General features: G+C 37.1%; 1 protein-coding gene across 5 annotated transcripts in view; it reads left to right on the top strand.

The window, feature by feature from the left end:
• The window catches only part of gdpd5b (glycerophosphodiester phosphodiesterase domain containing 5b), a 60,787-nt gene that overhangs the window by 15,725 nt on the left and 32,178 nt on the right, over positions 1-12,884 (top strand). For all 5 annotated transcript variants that reach the window (XR_004579495.2, XR_004579494.2, XM_034310576.2 and 2 more), the window contains one exon: positions 2,084-2,258. Coding sequence is in view for 3 of the 5 variants with exons in the window: in XM_034310576.2 (XP_034166467.2) it covers positions 2,142-2,258 (117 nt within the window). In the remaining 2 variants the exon portion in view is untranslated. The remainder of the gene's footprint in view (positions 1-2,083; positions 2,259-12,884) is intronic.

Here is a 12,884-nt window from a genome sequence, read left to right as displayed (position 1 = left end):
GCTACAGTAAGCAGGAACAATAATAATTATATAACTTAAAACTCCTCTGAGTAATCTTGTCTGGTTAGCTCATGGTTAGCTTTAGCAGTAAATATTATGTACATTTTATGAAATAAATATGACCTACCATTATTCTCAGAAATCCTCTCAGGTTAGCTCAAGTTAGCCAGCTAGCTAAAATAAGCAGGGACAATAATGAACATAAAATCTTCTCAGAAATCCTGTCAGTTTAGCTTATGTTGGGTAAGTGGTAAGCTTAAGCACCTAACATAATGATTTTTTTTTTTTTAATCTAAATATTACCTAAAATTCACCCAGAAATCCTGTCAGGTTAGCTCAAGTTATCCAGCTAGCTAAAATAAGCAGGGACAATAATGAACATAAAATCCTTTCAGAAATCCTGTCAGGTTAGCTAGCTAACACAAGGATATAAGTGTAGTCAGCTAGCTAATATAAGCACAATGAACATTCATATGACTTAAGATCCCCTCAGGAATCAGCTGCTTTGGGAGAGGTTGAGACTGGTCTTGTGTTGTCTCCATCATGGCGTGCAGTAGAGTCCGAGCTAAACAGTACAAACTCTAATTACTGGAGATAAAGCTGTTTCCTCTGGTGCAATGCAAATGCCAGACTGCTGGTGGTCTTCGCTCTCTGCCTCTCGAATGCCTCTGATGGGCTTGATAGCCATTTTGGGTCCACTTGTGAACCGCTACATTAAGCAGCTACGCAGCAGTAGCAATAACAGATAAGAGCGAGTAGCTTTTATGTGCTCTTGCTGCTCTTTGGAGAATCCATTTAGCAATAATAGCTATAATGCTTATTTGTACAACCAGAATTTAAATTCAGCTTCCGAATTTACATGTGCATTAGTTTAGAAATGACCCAGCGTCCTTTTGACATCAGAGTACATAATGCTTTTGAGGATTTAAATAAAGGCACTTGTTTGCATTATACTATTGCTATAATTATTAAGCATTTGGGTCTTTCACTGGCTAAAACAAAAGCATTAGACTCGCTGATGTGAAGCTACAGCATAGTGTAATGAACAAAATCTATTGCTGCAAGTGTAGATCTCTTAAACCTTTACTCTTGGCTTTGGATGTATTTTATTCATAGCTTTATCTGAATAAGATTTGCAATTAGAATTTGAATGTATGAAAGTGTTTGAAAAAGCTGTTAGTTGAATATGAAGATGAATTAGACTGAATAGGTTTTTTTTTTTTTGGAGCACACAGACATCTGTTTCTACATGTGTGACACTCCAAATGTGGTAAAATGGCATTATTTTAAAGGTGTGATTGGCAGTTTTGTCAACAGCCCATTTCTTTTGTGTTTCTTCTAAATCCACTTCCCCGGAAAACACCTGAATGCTAATTCAAGAGGTGGAGCTTGATGAATCAACAGGCCAAATGATTGACATGTATGTAGATTGACAAACCTTTGTTCTGATTGGTTTACAATCTGGTGCATCGCTCTGGCGTTTATTCTTCTCATTTTGAAAAATTGTTACTTATTGCAGTGAAAACGCACCATTCGAGGTGATTAAACAAAACACAAATGTGATAATTGTACTGATGCTGGTACACCAGCACCACCTAGAGGTAGTCCAGTCAACTCTTGTGTTTGTTGTTTTTCTGTGGCTCAACTTCTATTTTTATTAATGGTCTGAAACAATACAGGCAGTGTCTAAGATAACATAAATTCTGCTTATATAACAGAACATATATATTACAAACTAACGTGCTGCTGCAGAGGGAGACTTTATATAGAGGACTTCGTGTTTTACTAACAGCGCTCTGACATAAAAAAAAAAATCACTGACCGCACCTTTAACAAGACGTGTAATAGTTTAAGTGTCAGACCAGATTTAGTGCCACGGAGCAGTTCACTGATGCTTTTGTCTCTCTCTGCCTGTCTCTCTATGTCTCTCTTTCTCCACCCACTCCCTCTCTCTGTCTGTCTGACTCTCTCCCTCCTCACATTACCTGTCTTTCTGTCTCTATCTCTTTCTTGTTTTCTCACACATACATTCATACTCTCTCTCTCTCTCTCTCTCTCTCTCTCTCTCTCTCTCTCTCTGTAGGGTGCTGTGCTGTCAGTGGGATGGTAGAAGGGTGGAGTGGAGTCTAGCCTGAAGGAGCATGGTGAAGCACCAACCCCTACAGGTCTATGAGAGACAACTGTGCTTGTCCTGTCTAACAGGGATCTACGGCTGCCGCTGGAAACGTTACCAGCGCTCACACGATGACACCACAAAGGTGAGACCCGCCTTGATTTTGCGATGCATTGCTACTTACGATGGTTGGTATGGCAAAATTGTCATAGTGTAGAACGTAGAAGACATATCACGTTATGTGATATATGTATATCACAATATTGAATTCTTCTAAGGATTCGCTAACAAATTACTAAAAAATAGTAGAGCCACATAATAAACATTTACAATAAGGAAAATATTTGAGAAGAAAATGGAGAAAAACAATATACTGGTAAAAATAGGTTTTAATATTCAGTTGTCTGCTTGTAAGTGTAACAGTGGATATAAACAGAGTTATAAAAGGACTGACGACGCCTGAGAAAAGTGCAGTGTGAAAGCATGATATGACCCCAAATGTCAGTTTTCCAGGCATAGATTAAAGATTAAGCCTTGTCTTCTATGAAATTACACTAATGCAAACCCGTGTTAGTCACTATTTTAAGAAATGTAAAATGGACATGTTATAAATTGGAATATTGTTAATATGTACGTGAATGAAATATGTAACCATAAATCTGAACCTTGAGCCATCTTTGGAAAGGGATTTGGGACGCAGGACATAACAGCTACTCAGGGAGAGTGAAAAGTGCACTAGATAGGCGTCAGTCAGAGGCTTTATGTAACAGCACAGTTCAGAGTTGCCGTGCTCCAGCAGTACATGTGTGCATGTTGGAGATCACGCAGAGGGGTGGAGGACTGCATGTGTCCTCTCCAGGAATTTTTATATCCTGACAATCCATCTTGGTTTTTTTTTTCTTGTTTTCCTTTTTTCCACTTTTGGGAACCAAACACCAGAACCCTCATTTATTAACACTGCATAGGAAAATATCTCAATTTGTATAAAATATGTCAACATAAAAAAATTTAGGAGTGGTGTACTCACAGTGAATCTGGGATATATCAAATGTGTATGCCAGATACTAAAGTCACTGATTATTTAAATACAGAAAGTACGCCAGGAAACCCTATATCTTGCAATATATAAAAGCAAACATGGACACTTTGGTTTGTGAGGTGAAGAGGATGTAATATTTTTTTTTAATGTTTTATATTAAATACAATGTGTTCACAGTAAATCAGCTCCACTTCACAGAATGAAAACCCTTACAATTAACACAACTGAATTTATTTAGTGGTGGCATTTTAGTATCAATTCACATGCTCTTTTTAAGCACTAGTGTAGCAAAACTGAATAAAGGTCAGTCCAAAAAACAAATTATATCATCCAATACTGCGGATATAATCCACTTGTAGGTTTATTTAGTCGCTAAGTGCTTTTTTATACAGATGGTCAAAACTTTACTAAACAAATGTTGACAAATCAAAGTGTGTAGTAAGTGTTGGGCCGCCATAAACCTCCAGAACAGCTTCGGTGCACTTTGGCATCGATTCTACACATCGCTGGAACTGTACTGGATGAAACACTGGAGTGGTGTTTTGATGATGGTGATGGTTGAGAGCGCTGTCTAACAATGTCACTCTAAAAGCTCACGTTGGTGTTCAGTGGAGTTGAGATCTTAGCATATGATTTACATGATTTTTTCATGAGCATTAATCTATTCAGGAGTCATCCAGGAAGAGACCAGGGTGGAAGTGTTTCATTATATTATTTATATAAAGGTGAGCAGTCAGAAGAACTTTGGATTCATTTGCAGTGACTCTTCTCTGTAACGGGATGAGCGGGGCCAAACCATGGCAGCAAAATAAATAAATGCCCCTGATAGCATAACAGAGCTGTTGGGTTTTCCTTTAATTTGTCACCTCTTATAGCTGTTTAATTTGTCACCTGCTATAGCGAGTCGCTGAACTGTTCGAGCATGAATGAGACGCCGAAAAATAGTTGGAAGTTTTGTGTGAAGGACTGGAAATTGAAAAATGAGCTGCCATGCAACTCAGTGGCAAATATGCATAACTATTTGATAGCAAAGCACTAAAAAATTAAGTATAGAAGTATATTTTGAGTATATTTTGCCTAAAACACCAATTCCTAGGGCTGTGATGATGCAGCTTGGCAGCTTAAAAAGAAAAAAAAAAACACCCCATCTGCTCATGATATCCGTTTAGGAAAAAAAAAGATCACCACTTTTTATAGAGTACATGTTCTCCATGCCTTTCCTATTTTTATTTGTGTGTGTGTGTGTGTAAAATATTGCTTGTAATAGGTGACATATTAAATGCCATATTCACACCAACTTTATCTTAATTTTGCTTTAAATGATTTTCAGATCTGCATCTTCAGTGTCAAGTGTCTAATTAATTGCCTTTAATGCCAGAATGTGTTTTTTTGTCCACAAAAAGCTTTCTTGTGGTTAATTAGTTGTTCTACTCGGCTGAGTTCCTGAATTATGTATATGCACTGAGAGGAATTTTTCGAATCTGTGTGTAGACTGCCAATAAATGGCATTTTCCTCATTATATAATGCAGTAGCAGAGGCCAAGGGTGCAATATGCAGTACTTTATTTTCGTAGAAGAAGCACTGTGTAAACACTGCAGGCTCGTATTTTCCAATACAGTGTTTAAACCCAACACAAAGCACATGAGCTCCTGCATTTCTTAATCATTTCAGCTGAATTTCTGGTCATGGTTTTTCCACATGTTGTTCAGGTAAACAAAATGAACCATCACACCGTTTTCATCCTCACACTTTTATCCCTCGAAGACGTTTAATTCAGTCGGCATGAAGTGTGAGCGGAGCTGAGCAGCTGGTCTGTAGGCTTGTGATAATCTTACATATTGAGTGTTGGCTCACTTTTAATTTTTTTTTTTTTTTCCAAACTCATCTAGTAGAGAGTAATAGGGCTGGACGATATGCAAGGACTTGGGAAAAGCACTTAGGCAGTTAATTTTCCAATAACAGCTTATTCCGAAGTGGTTTATTGCTCTTTCTCACTTTCTCATGACTATTGCAAAGCAGTGGCACTGGAGACTCCTTCCATAAATATCATAAACCAAACCAAATAAACCAAATAAAGTATTAGAACAAGCACATTAATATAAACCTGCACTGTTGTCCAAACAATAAAATTAAAGAAAATTAATCAACACCTGCTGACCAATCAGAATCGAGAATTCACCAGCGCTGTGGTATAGGATATATTAATATTACAACATACAGTAAAAAGTTTTTATCCCCCATGGTTTCAAGGTGAAAAAAAGGAACTGGGTATGAAGGATATAAAGGCAGATTGGGATCATATCACATCATCATCATGTTTAATTCATATTTTTAAAAAATGCACTAAAAGAAAAACATTGATTAGTTACGTTTTCTGCAAGTAGATTGCCCTTCTTGAGTAAAACCTTACTACACAAGAAAAACACAATTGTGCATCTATTTTTATTTATTTATTTTTTTTTAGAGTTTAAAAGTAACTTGTCAGTCCTGCCTACGCCTTTGCATGAAAAACAGAGCAAGCACTGCTCCGCTAGGCAGCCTCCTGTCAGAAAAATGCACATCACTGAGCAGGTTTTATAAAAAGCAGGCACTTGGCCCTGATGCGAGTGGGTGTCTCTCGGCTTCTGCCCTTGTATGTTAATGTGTTGCTGGTATTTTTTGTGTTTTTGTGTGCTAACCGTGGATGACACCGTGTCATCAATGTGCCATGATTTGAAGCCTCTCGGTCATGTTTAGGAGTGCAATAATGAAGACAGAACGCACAGAGCTCTCAGGAGGCACTTTCACTACATAATTAGTTTTGTTTCGAAGCACTTTGCATGAATTAGCATTATGGTGGATGTTAAAGGAGGGTGAGTTTAATATGCCCCCTGAGTGCAAGTGCCTCAGGCAGAGTTATGTCAGATAGATGATGCAATAGTAAAGAGTATGGGTGGGAGTGCCGAGTTAACATGAGCTTAACTCCCAATAGGAGTGAATGTAGAAGAGAAAACAGTGAGAGCTGGAGAGTTGCATTTATCATAAATTTAAAATATTACCTGTATTTGAGGATGAATATCACAACTTTCACAATATCTAATCCATATGTATATATTGAGTAATGTATTGGCTGAATATATATATATGTAAGTATACATACACACACACACACACACACACACACACACACACACATATATACATGAGTGTATGTGTATGTCTGTGTGTGTCTCTCTCTCTCTCTCTATATATATATATCTATCTATCTATATATATATATATATATATATATATATATATATATATATGTGTGTATATATATATATATATATATATATATATATATATATATATATATATATATGTATGTATATATATATATATGTATACATACATACACCTTTCTATTTGCATCTTGCATCTGGTTATTACTGACTTGCTGACTGACCTACTTCTTGATTTAAATAACTACTGACATAATTAATTACTGACTTACTGTACTTACTGACTGAATAATTTATTTACTGATTTATTGCCTTACTAAACTGCCCTCTTGCTGACTGGTGTAATTATTGATTTACCAACTGACTTACTCGATGTCTGGGTTACTGACTTCATTAGTAACTTACTGAATTACTGACTTGATGACTGACTTCCTGACAGGCGTACTGAGTGAACTAGTTATTGACTGACTTAACTACTGACTTACTGACTAACATATACAGTTGCTGACTTAACTACAGTCTTAATTACTAATTTACTGATGTAGTTAGTAACTTACTGAATTACTGACTTGATGACTGACTTCCTGACAGTCTTTAATGACAGATTTACTTAATTACTGTCTTGCTGATTGAAATTTATTGACTGACTTACCAACTTATGGACTGATATCCTGATTAACTTACCAACTTTACTGTCTGACGTACTTACTGAACTACTGACTGAGTGAACTAGTTGTTGACTTACTGACATTCAGCCACTAACTTAAATATGGTCTTAACTACTAATCTACTGACATAATTACTGACTTGACTGACTTACTGACAGGTTTACCTACTGACAGACTGACTAGCTTAATTACTTATTGATACAAGTCATGACTTACTGACATTCTGACTTAATTACTTACAGTTAATGACTCACTTAATGACTTAATTACACTTAATGACTTACAGTTTGACTTATTGACTGGATGCTCTAGTTACAGACGTAATTACTTACTGACCTAATTACCGACTTGCCGACTCATTTAATCATTTACTGACTTGATGACTGACTTAAATATTTACTGACTGAATTATTGACTTACTTATTGTTTTAATTACTGACATACCAATAGACTTACCAACCGACTGACTTATTCATTTACAGACTCAATGACTGACTTACTGTTTGATGGAAATACATACTGACATAATTACTGGATTTATTATCGGATTAATTACTAAGGTACTGTCTGACTTCATGGACTTTACTCATAAACTGACTTAATTAGTAACTTGAATTGCTGAATTACTGATTGACTTACTGACAATTACTGACTTACTGACAGATGTAAGGATTTACTTATTGACTCGCTTTGTTTATATTCAGCAGTTAAGTGATACAAATGTAAAGGTCTGTAACAGAAAACATGCTTGTGATGTATGATGTTAAAGGAAAATTAACTTGCATTTGCGTCTGTTTAGTTAAAATGATAAAATGCCATAAAACTGTATTGTTCCTAAGCTTTTGTTATTGTACAACAGTGTGTACGGTATTAAAATCATCACATTATAGTTGGTTGGTTACTTTAAGTACCCTGTAATGACCATTTTTTATTGTACTTTTCATAGCAATTGGAAAGGTTTTGTGGATTGTCATGTGACCGTGACGGTATATTTGGAAATACAGTAAGTTAACGGGAGAAAGTTAGGGCTTTCCATGCAGGAGGAATTGTGAGACAGTGGCCTGTTTCCTGTTGTGTTCTGGCTCTTGAGAGCTGATACGGTGCAGTCAGCAATTTCAACTCGGTTTCTGCATTAACACACACATTCTCTCACACACATACACGCACACCACCAGTTCTTCTGTCTGAGAGAAACACTCTGCCTTCTGCAGATCATCACATTGAGCTGTCCCAAAGCAGTAATGTTGGATGACGCGCAGTGACTTCCTCTGGAATGTTCTGAGAAAACTGCACATTAAACATCACTCAGTAATCTCAACACTGAGCTGGCTGGGTTTTTTTTTTTAGCACATCCAATAAAACCTGCAACACCTACATTTAGTATTTACTATAATGGTTTGTCATAAAGGATTTTCCCTTATTACTTAATGGGATTTAAAGGAGAAATCTAGCCTAATATTTATAAAAAAGAATTTCAACACCTTTTTCTGTACTGAGAAAAAGATGGAAATATTGTTTACTTGAAGCTCACTTATAATGGAAGTCTAAGGGCAGTTGTTGAATTCTGTCGATAAATTTGATTAAAACAATTTAACAAAAGAATGTTATACTTAAAAAATTGGGAATGGACATTTTAACCATTTTTTCTGTTTCAATGTCCAGAATTTTAATGCTTCAAACTCCTAGAAGCTGCTAGAAAGTAATAATCGCTGACCCAGTGGTGGACAAATTATAAATGCATTAGCTAACCGACTAAGCAAGTAAAAGCTCTAGTGTCCCATGGTTCGGTTGCCTGCAAATCTAATTAACTAGGCTAAAACATGATGGCTAATGTGATGTGATATTGTAGCTAGTTAAAGGTGCATTAGGTAAGATTTCTCAAAATTTGTCAAAAGTAATTGAACCTGAATAAGATTTGAATGATTCTTTGAGCCTGACCCCCTTTTTTCACCCATGATAGTTCAAAAGTGGTGGTTCAAACAGAATTAGCATGCTAACTAGAGTTAGCATTAGCAAGTATTTTCTTGACATCACTTATGTCAAGCGCAATATATAACACTATAAACATGCAAAATCCGGCTCATAATGATTTATGGAATGGTCACAAGTGCAGTCTCTGTCCTTTTTTCTTCGTATTAAGCTCTTATGAGCGCTATGCTGCGGTATTAGCATGTTAGCATGTGAGGGAGAGTCTTTAAAATGGCTGACAGGATAGCTGTGCAAACACAAACATGCATTCTGGACCATAACACAGTTTTTAAAAGGGGCTTTCTCAGCCACGTAATAGTTTTATCCTTATTTAAATCACTTTCTACATGTTTTTCCAGGTTATTCATATTATTAGTAAGAAAAAAAATAGACTATTGAAGCTTTAAGTGCATTAATACAAAAAGTAGTGATTGACTTTATGATTATTATCCTCTTCTAACAAAGTTTCTACTGTAGCACATCGTGTTTGCACCCCGGACAAAAAGTCAGCAAGTCGTTGACCAACGTTTCGGCTATGATCTGTGGAGTTCTGTCGTAGGTGGCTTGGTTTTGTCACTGTTTCCACCAGATTTTTTTTAGTCAGAGCTTTTAAAATTTAGTATTCAAGAAATTCTTGAATACACAACCCCTGGTTTCCACATCCTTGCATGTTCCTGCTTCTGAAAAGATCATTTAGCATCAATAATTAATCCACAAAGTATAAAACATTGCATAAGCCCGATTGCGCCCCTGACGATGTGTGTAGTGCAGCAGGTGTTGGGATTTGATTGCTTATTCCGGGTGCCTGGGCTACTGATATGTCCACCCCTGTGAATTTAATGCCTCAGATTATTATTCAATCAGCAATATGGCAATATGATTGCAATCTGTCTTTTAGCAAAGTCAACTGTAACTACAAGTTTAAATGCAAGTGGATATAACTGAGGTCTAAGGTTTTATAACCCTGAATCATGTTCATTAATGATGAATTCACTTCTAAAAACAGGTGCATGTGTCGTCACTGCCAAAAATGTTTCTGTGCGGTGACTCTGCTCTACAGTTGTGAAGCTGAGAACTGAGGTTCTGCCCTTGTGTGCCTCCTTAAACTCCAGCCTTGTTTGGCCCCGTCTTTGGATATCCATTTTTAATTAACCAAGACACAATCTCTGGCAGTGAGACAAAAGCTGGATTAGACGTCCAGTATGGTGTTTCACACATAGCCGGTGATTCTGGTCTCTGAACACAATGACTGCACTGTGGATAAAGATAGACTTCTGCTGCAGCCTCTTATTTCATCTAACTATCGAGCTCATACCTGTAATGAGGTGTGTGTGTTTGTGTGAGTGTGTCCTGTGTTAAATGCAGCCTGTCCTGCTGAAAATTGATCCCTCCTCAGTAATAATTGAGAGATTTTCCATTTACCCAGTTCTTTACTATGAGCACAAAGGGCCTGTAAACAGAACCACAGTGTTTCTCTGGAGCTGATGGACTGTGAAGCTGGAATAGAAGAAAAGCAGCAGTATGAAACATTGCTGTCTTTTCTGGTTGTATTCACGTCATGTCTCTTGTTGACATATGGATCAGCTTTATCGCTATTTCCTGTTGTGTTGATGTAAATGCAGAGCAGTAGATGGTGATTATGAGATTTGTAATGGGTTGTTACAGTGTCATGGTTTCATGGTCAATCATGGTATATCAGATGGTTACATCACAGCTGACTTTTTTCAAAATACTGATTACCATGCATTTCCATCTGCCTGCTGGAGATTTTTTTTTTTTTTTTTCTTACCTGATTAAGTTCCTTAATCCAATGGTTCTCATCTATTTTGTGCCTGGCTGCAACTTCGCAAAATGTAGGCTGGATTTCACAACGCTCTCCCTCTGGACTCGCCCTAAATCACACTTCAGCAACCTCCATTTCTCGCTACATGGATGCGACTGCACTGAAACAATTTAACTGTGTTTAATCCACTACTGATGTAAACAAGTTGCATTGCTACCTCAGCGGCAGCTCTGAGCATGTTCCTATCATACTATCAAACACACAGAAGAACTCAGCATTGCTGACTAGAACTAAACCAAACAACTATGATTTTGGCTAAGCAGCTCTGCACACTGCCATGCTAGCATGCTAGTACACACTTCCTCACAGCTTCTCTCTCTTTCAGCTAATAATGACAATGTGATAAATACAGACAGTGACTGACAGTGTTTTTTCAATCACAACCTCACAAAACGCACTTCCAGCATGCAGTTGATGCTAGCCAGTAAAGAACTTCACTTTAGATGCCAAACATATCTTAGCTAATTGTCTTGTGGTGAGAGGGAAAGTTGTGTAAGGTTCATTTGTTTCGGCTAAGTGGGATGTGAAGCGATTACGGTAACTCAGCCCTCTGGTTAGAGTACTGCTACTGACTGTGCTAAAGGAAAGCGTCCATTCAGTCAATCAAAATGCCTTTTATTTCCAAGTCTAATTAATGTTTAGCGTCACTGGTGAGTCTTAACATGCTTATTCTCACAACACAGCCAACGACTGCACGCTTGAAGCTGTCTTTAACTCAGATATGCAGATCGGGTAGTGACTTGTTCATTACATGAAGCAGGTGAACAGCAGAAACAGCATCTCTTTATAACTGCTATATGTTTATTATTACAATTACATTATGAATGTGGATATGTTTTTGTGCTTCATCTTAAAAAATGGAAATGGAGTAACTTTTTGGGGGTAATTTTTTTGCTTATTTTACTATACCAAAACCCGAGAGTAATTTTTTTTAATATATAATTAGATAGTAAATTAGATAGATAGTAGATATAAATAGTAATTTTTTTGGCCAACAAGTGCTACTGTTACTATGAATACTAATAAGTTTAAATTATGGATCATATTTATAAAGCTCAACCCACGACAAATATAATACAGGGCGCACCCACACACAAAGCACAATAAGATGAAGACGTCAGTGACCTGCTACCTGTTTTTTTTTTCCACAAATGAGAGCACAATGCAGTTTGAACAGCATGGTGTATATCATGGCCTGTTTAATGGCTGACCCACAGCATCAGCAGTCTTGTTTCGCAAGCCAAGCTGTACGTGCTGTCCTGTAACCTTTAATCCCGCTCTACCTGTCAACCAAATTATTATACTGCTCACACACGTGCACACACACACACACTCACACACCACCTTTGCACCGAGGAGAAATGTACTCACTGATAATGTGGCCCATTTTCAACAGAAACTGCTTGATAGTAAAGAGGGAATGTGTGAATTTAGCATTTTTGTTTTTACAAAGAGAATAATTATTTCTTTACCAAGCATCATTTTATATAGTATATTCTGTCTGTGTACATGACGGTCAAAAAAGGTGTCTAGAGCTCTGTTTAGCAGGGTAGGTTTGTCCTGATTTGTCAGCAGAAAGAACTGAAAAATATTCAAAAAATTCAATATTGATTTTTTTCTATTTAATTCCAGTTGCACATTCGAAACTTTTAAGCTACGCTGTCTTTCTGAGACATTACGTGTCTTGATGCATGATCAATAATCTCACCTTTCGAGATATTTTAAGCAGCCAACAAAATGTACAATGAAATCTGTAGAAAGAAGAGTATTGGCTTTGAGGTGTGGGAGGTCACGCCTGCCCTTTCTAGTGCTGCTGACAAGCAAAGGAAATGGCTTCCTGCTGTGAGCCTATAAACTGTCAGCCATACATGATTTAAGGCATCAGCAAACTTCCTCTGGATGCAGTTTTGAGTTTTGATGGCTTCCACGAAAAATATGACATAATTGTTGAACATTGTACAGAAGCTTTGCTCACTGTGTTACAAATGAGGCATGCCCAATCAGATTCATTCCATGATGGATGGCTTTGAGAGGTAGCAATGAATCATC

The sequence above is a fragment of the Pangasianodon hypophthalmus genome, chromosome 14 (assembly GCF_027358585.1).
Source record: "Pangasianodon hypophthalmus isolate fPanHyp1 chromosome 14, fPanHyp1.pri, whole genome shotgun sequence".
Taxonomy (NCBI): Eukaryota; Metazoa; Chordata; class Actinopteri; order Siluriformes; family Pangasiidae; genus Pangasianodon; species Pangasianodon hypophthalmus.
The sequence above is the reverse complement of the archived record's forward strand: the minus strand, read 5'-3'. Positions and strand labels throughout refer to the sequence as shown.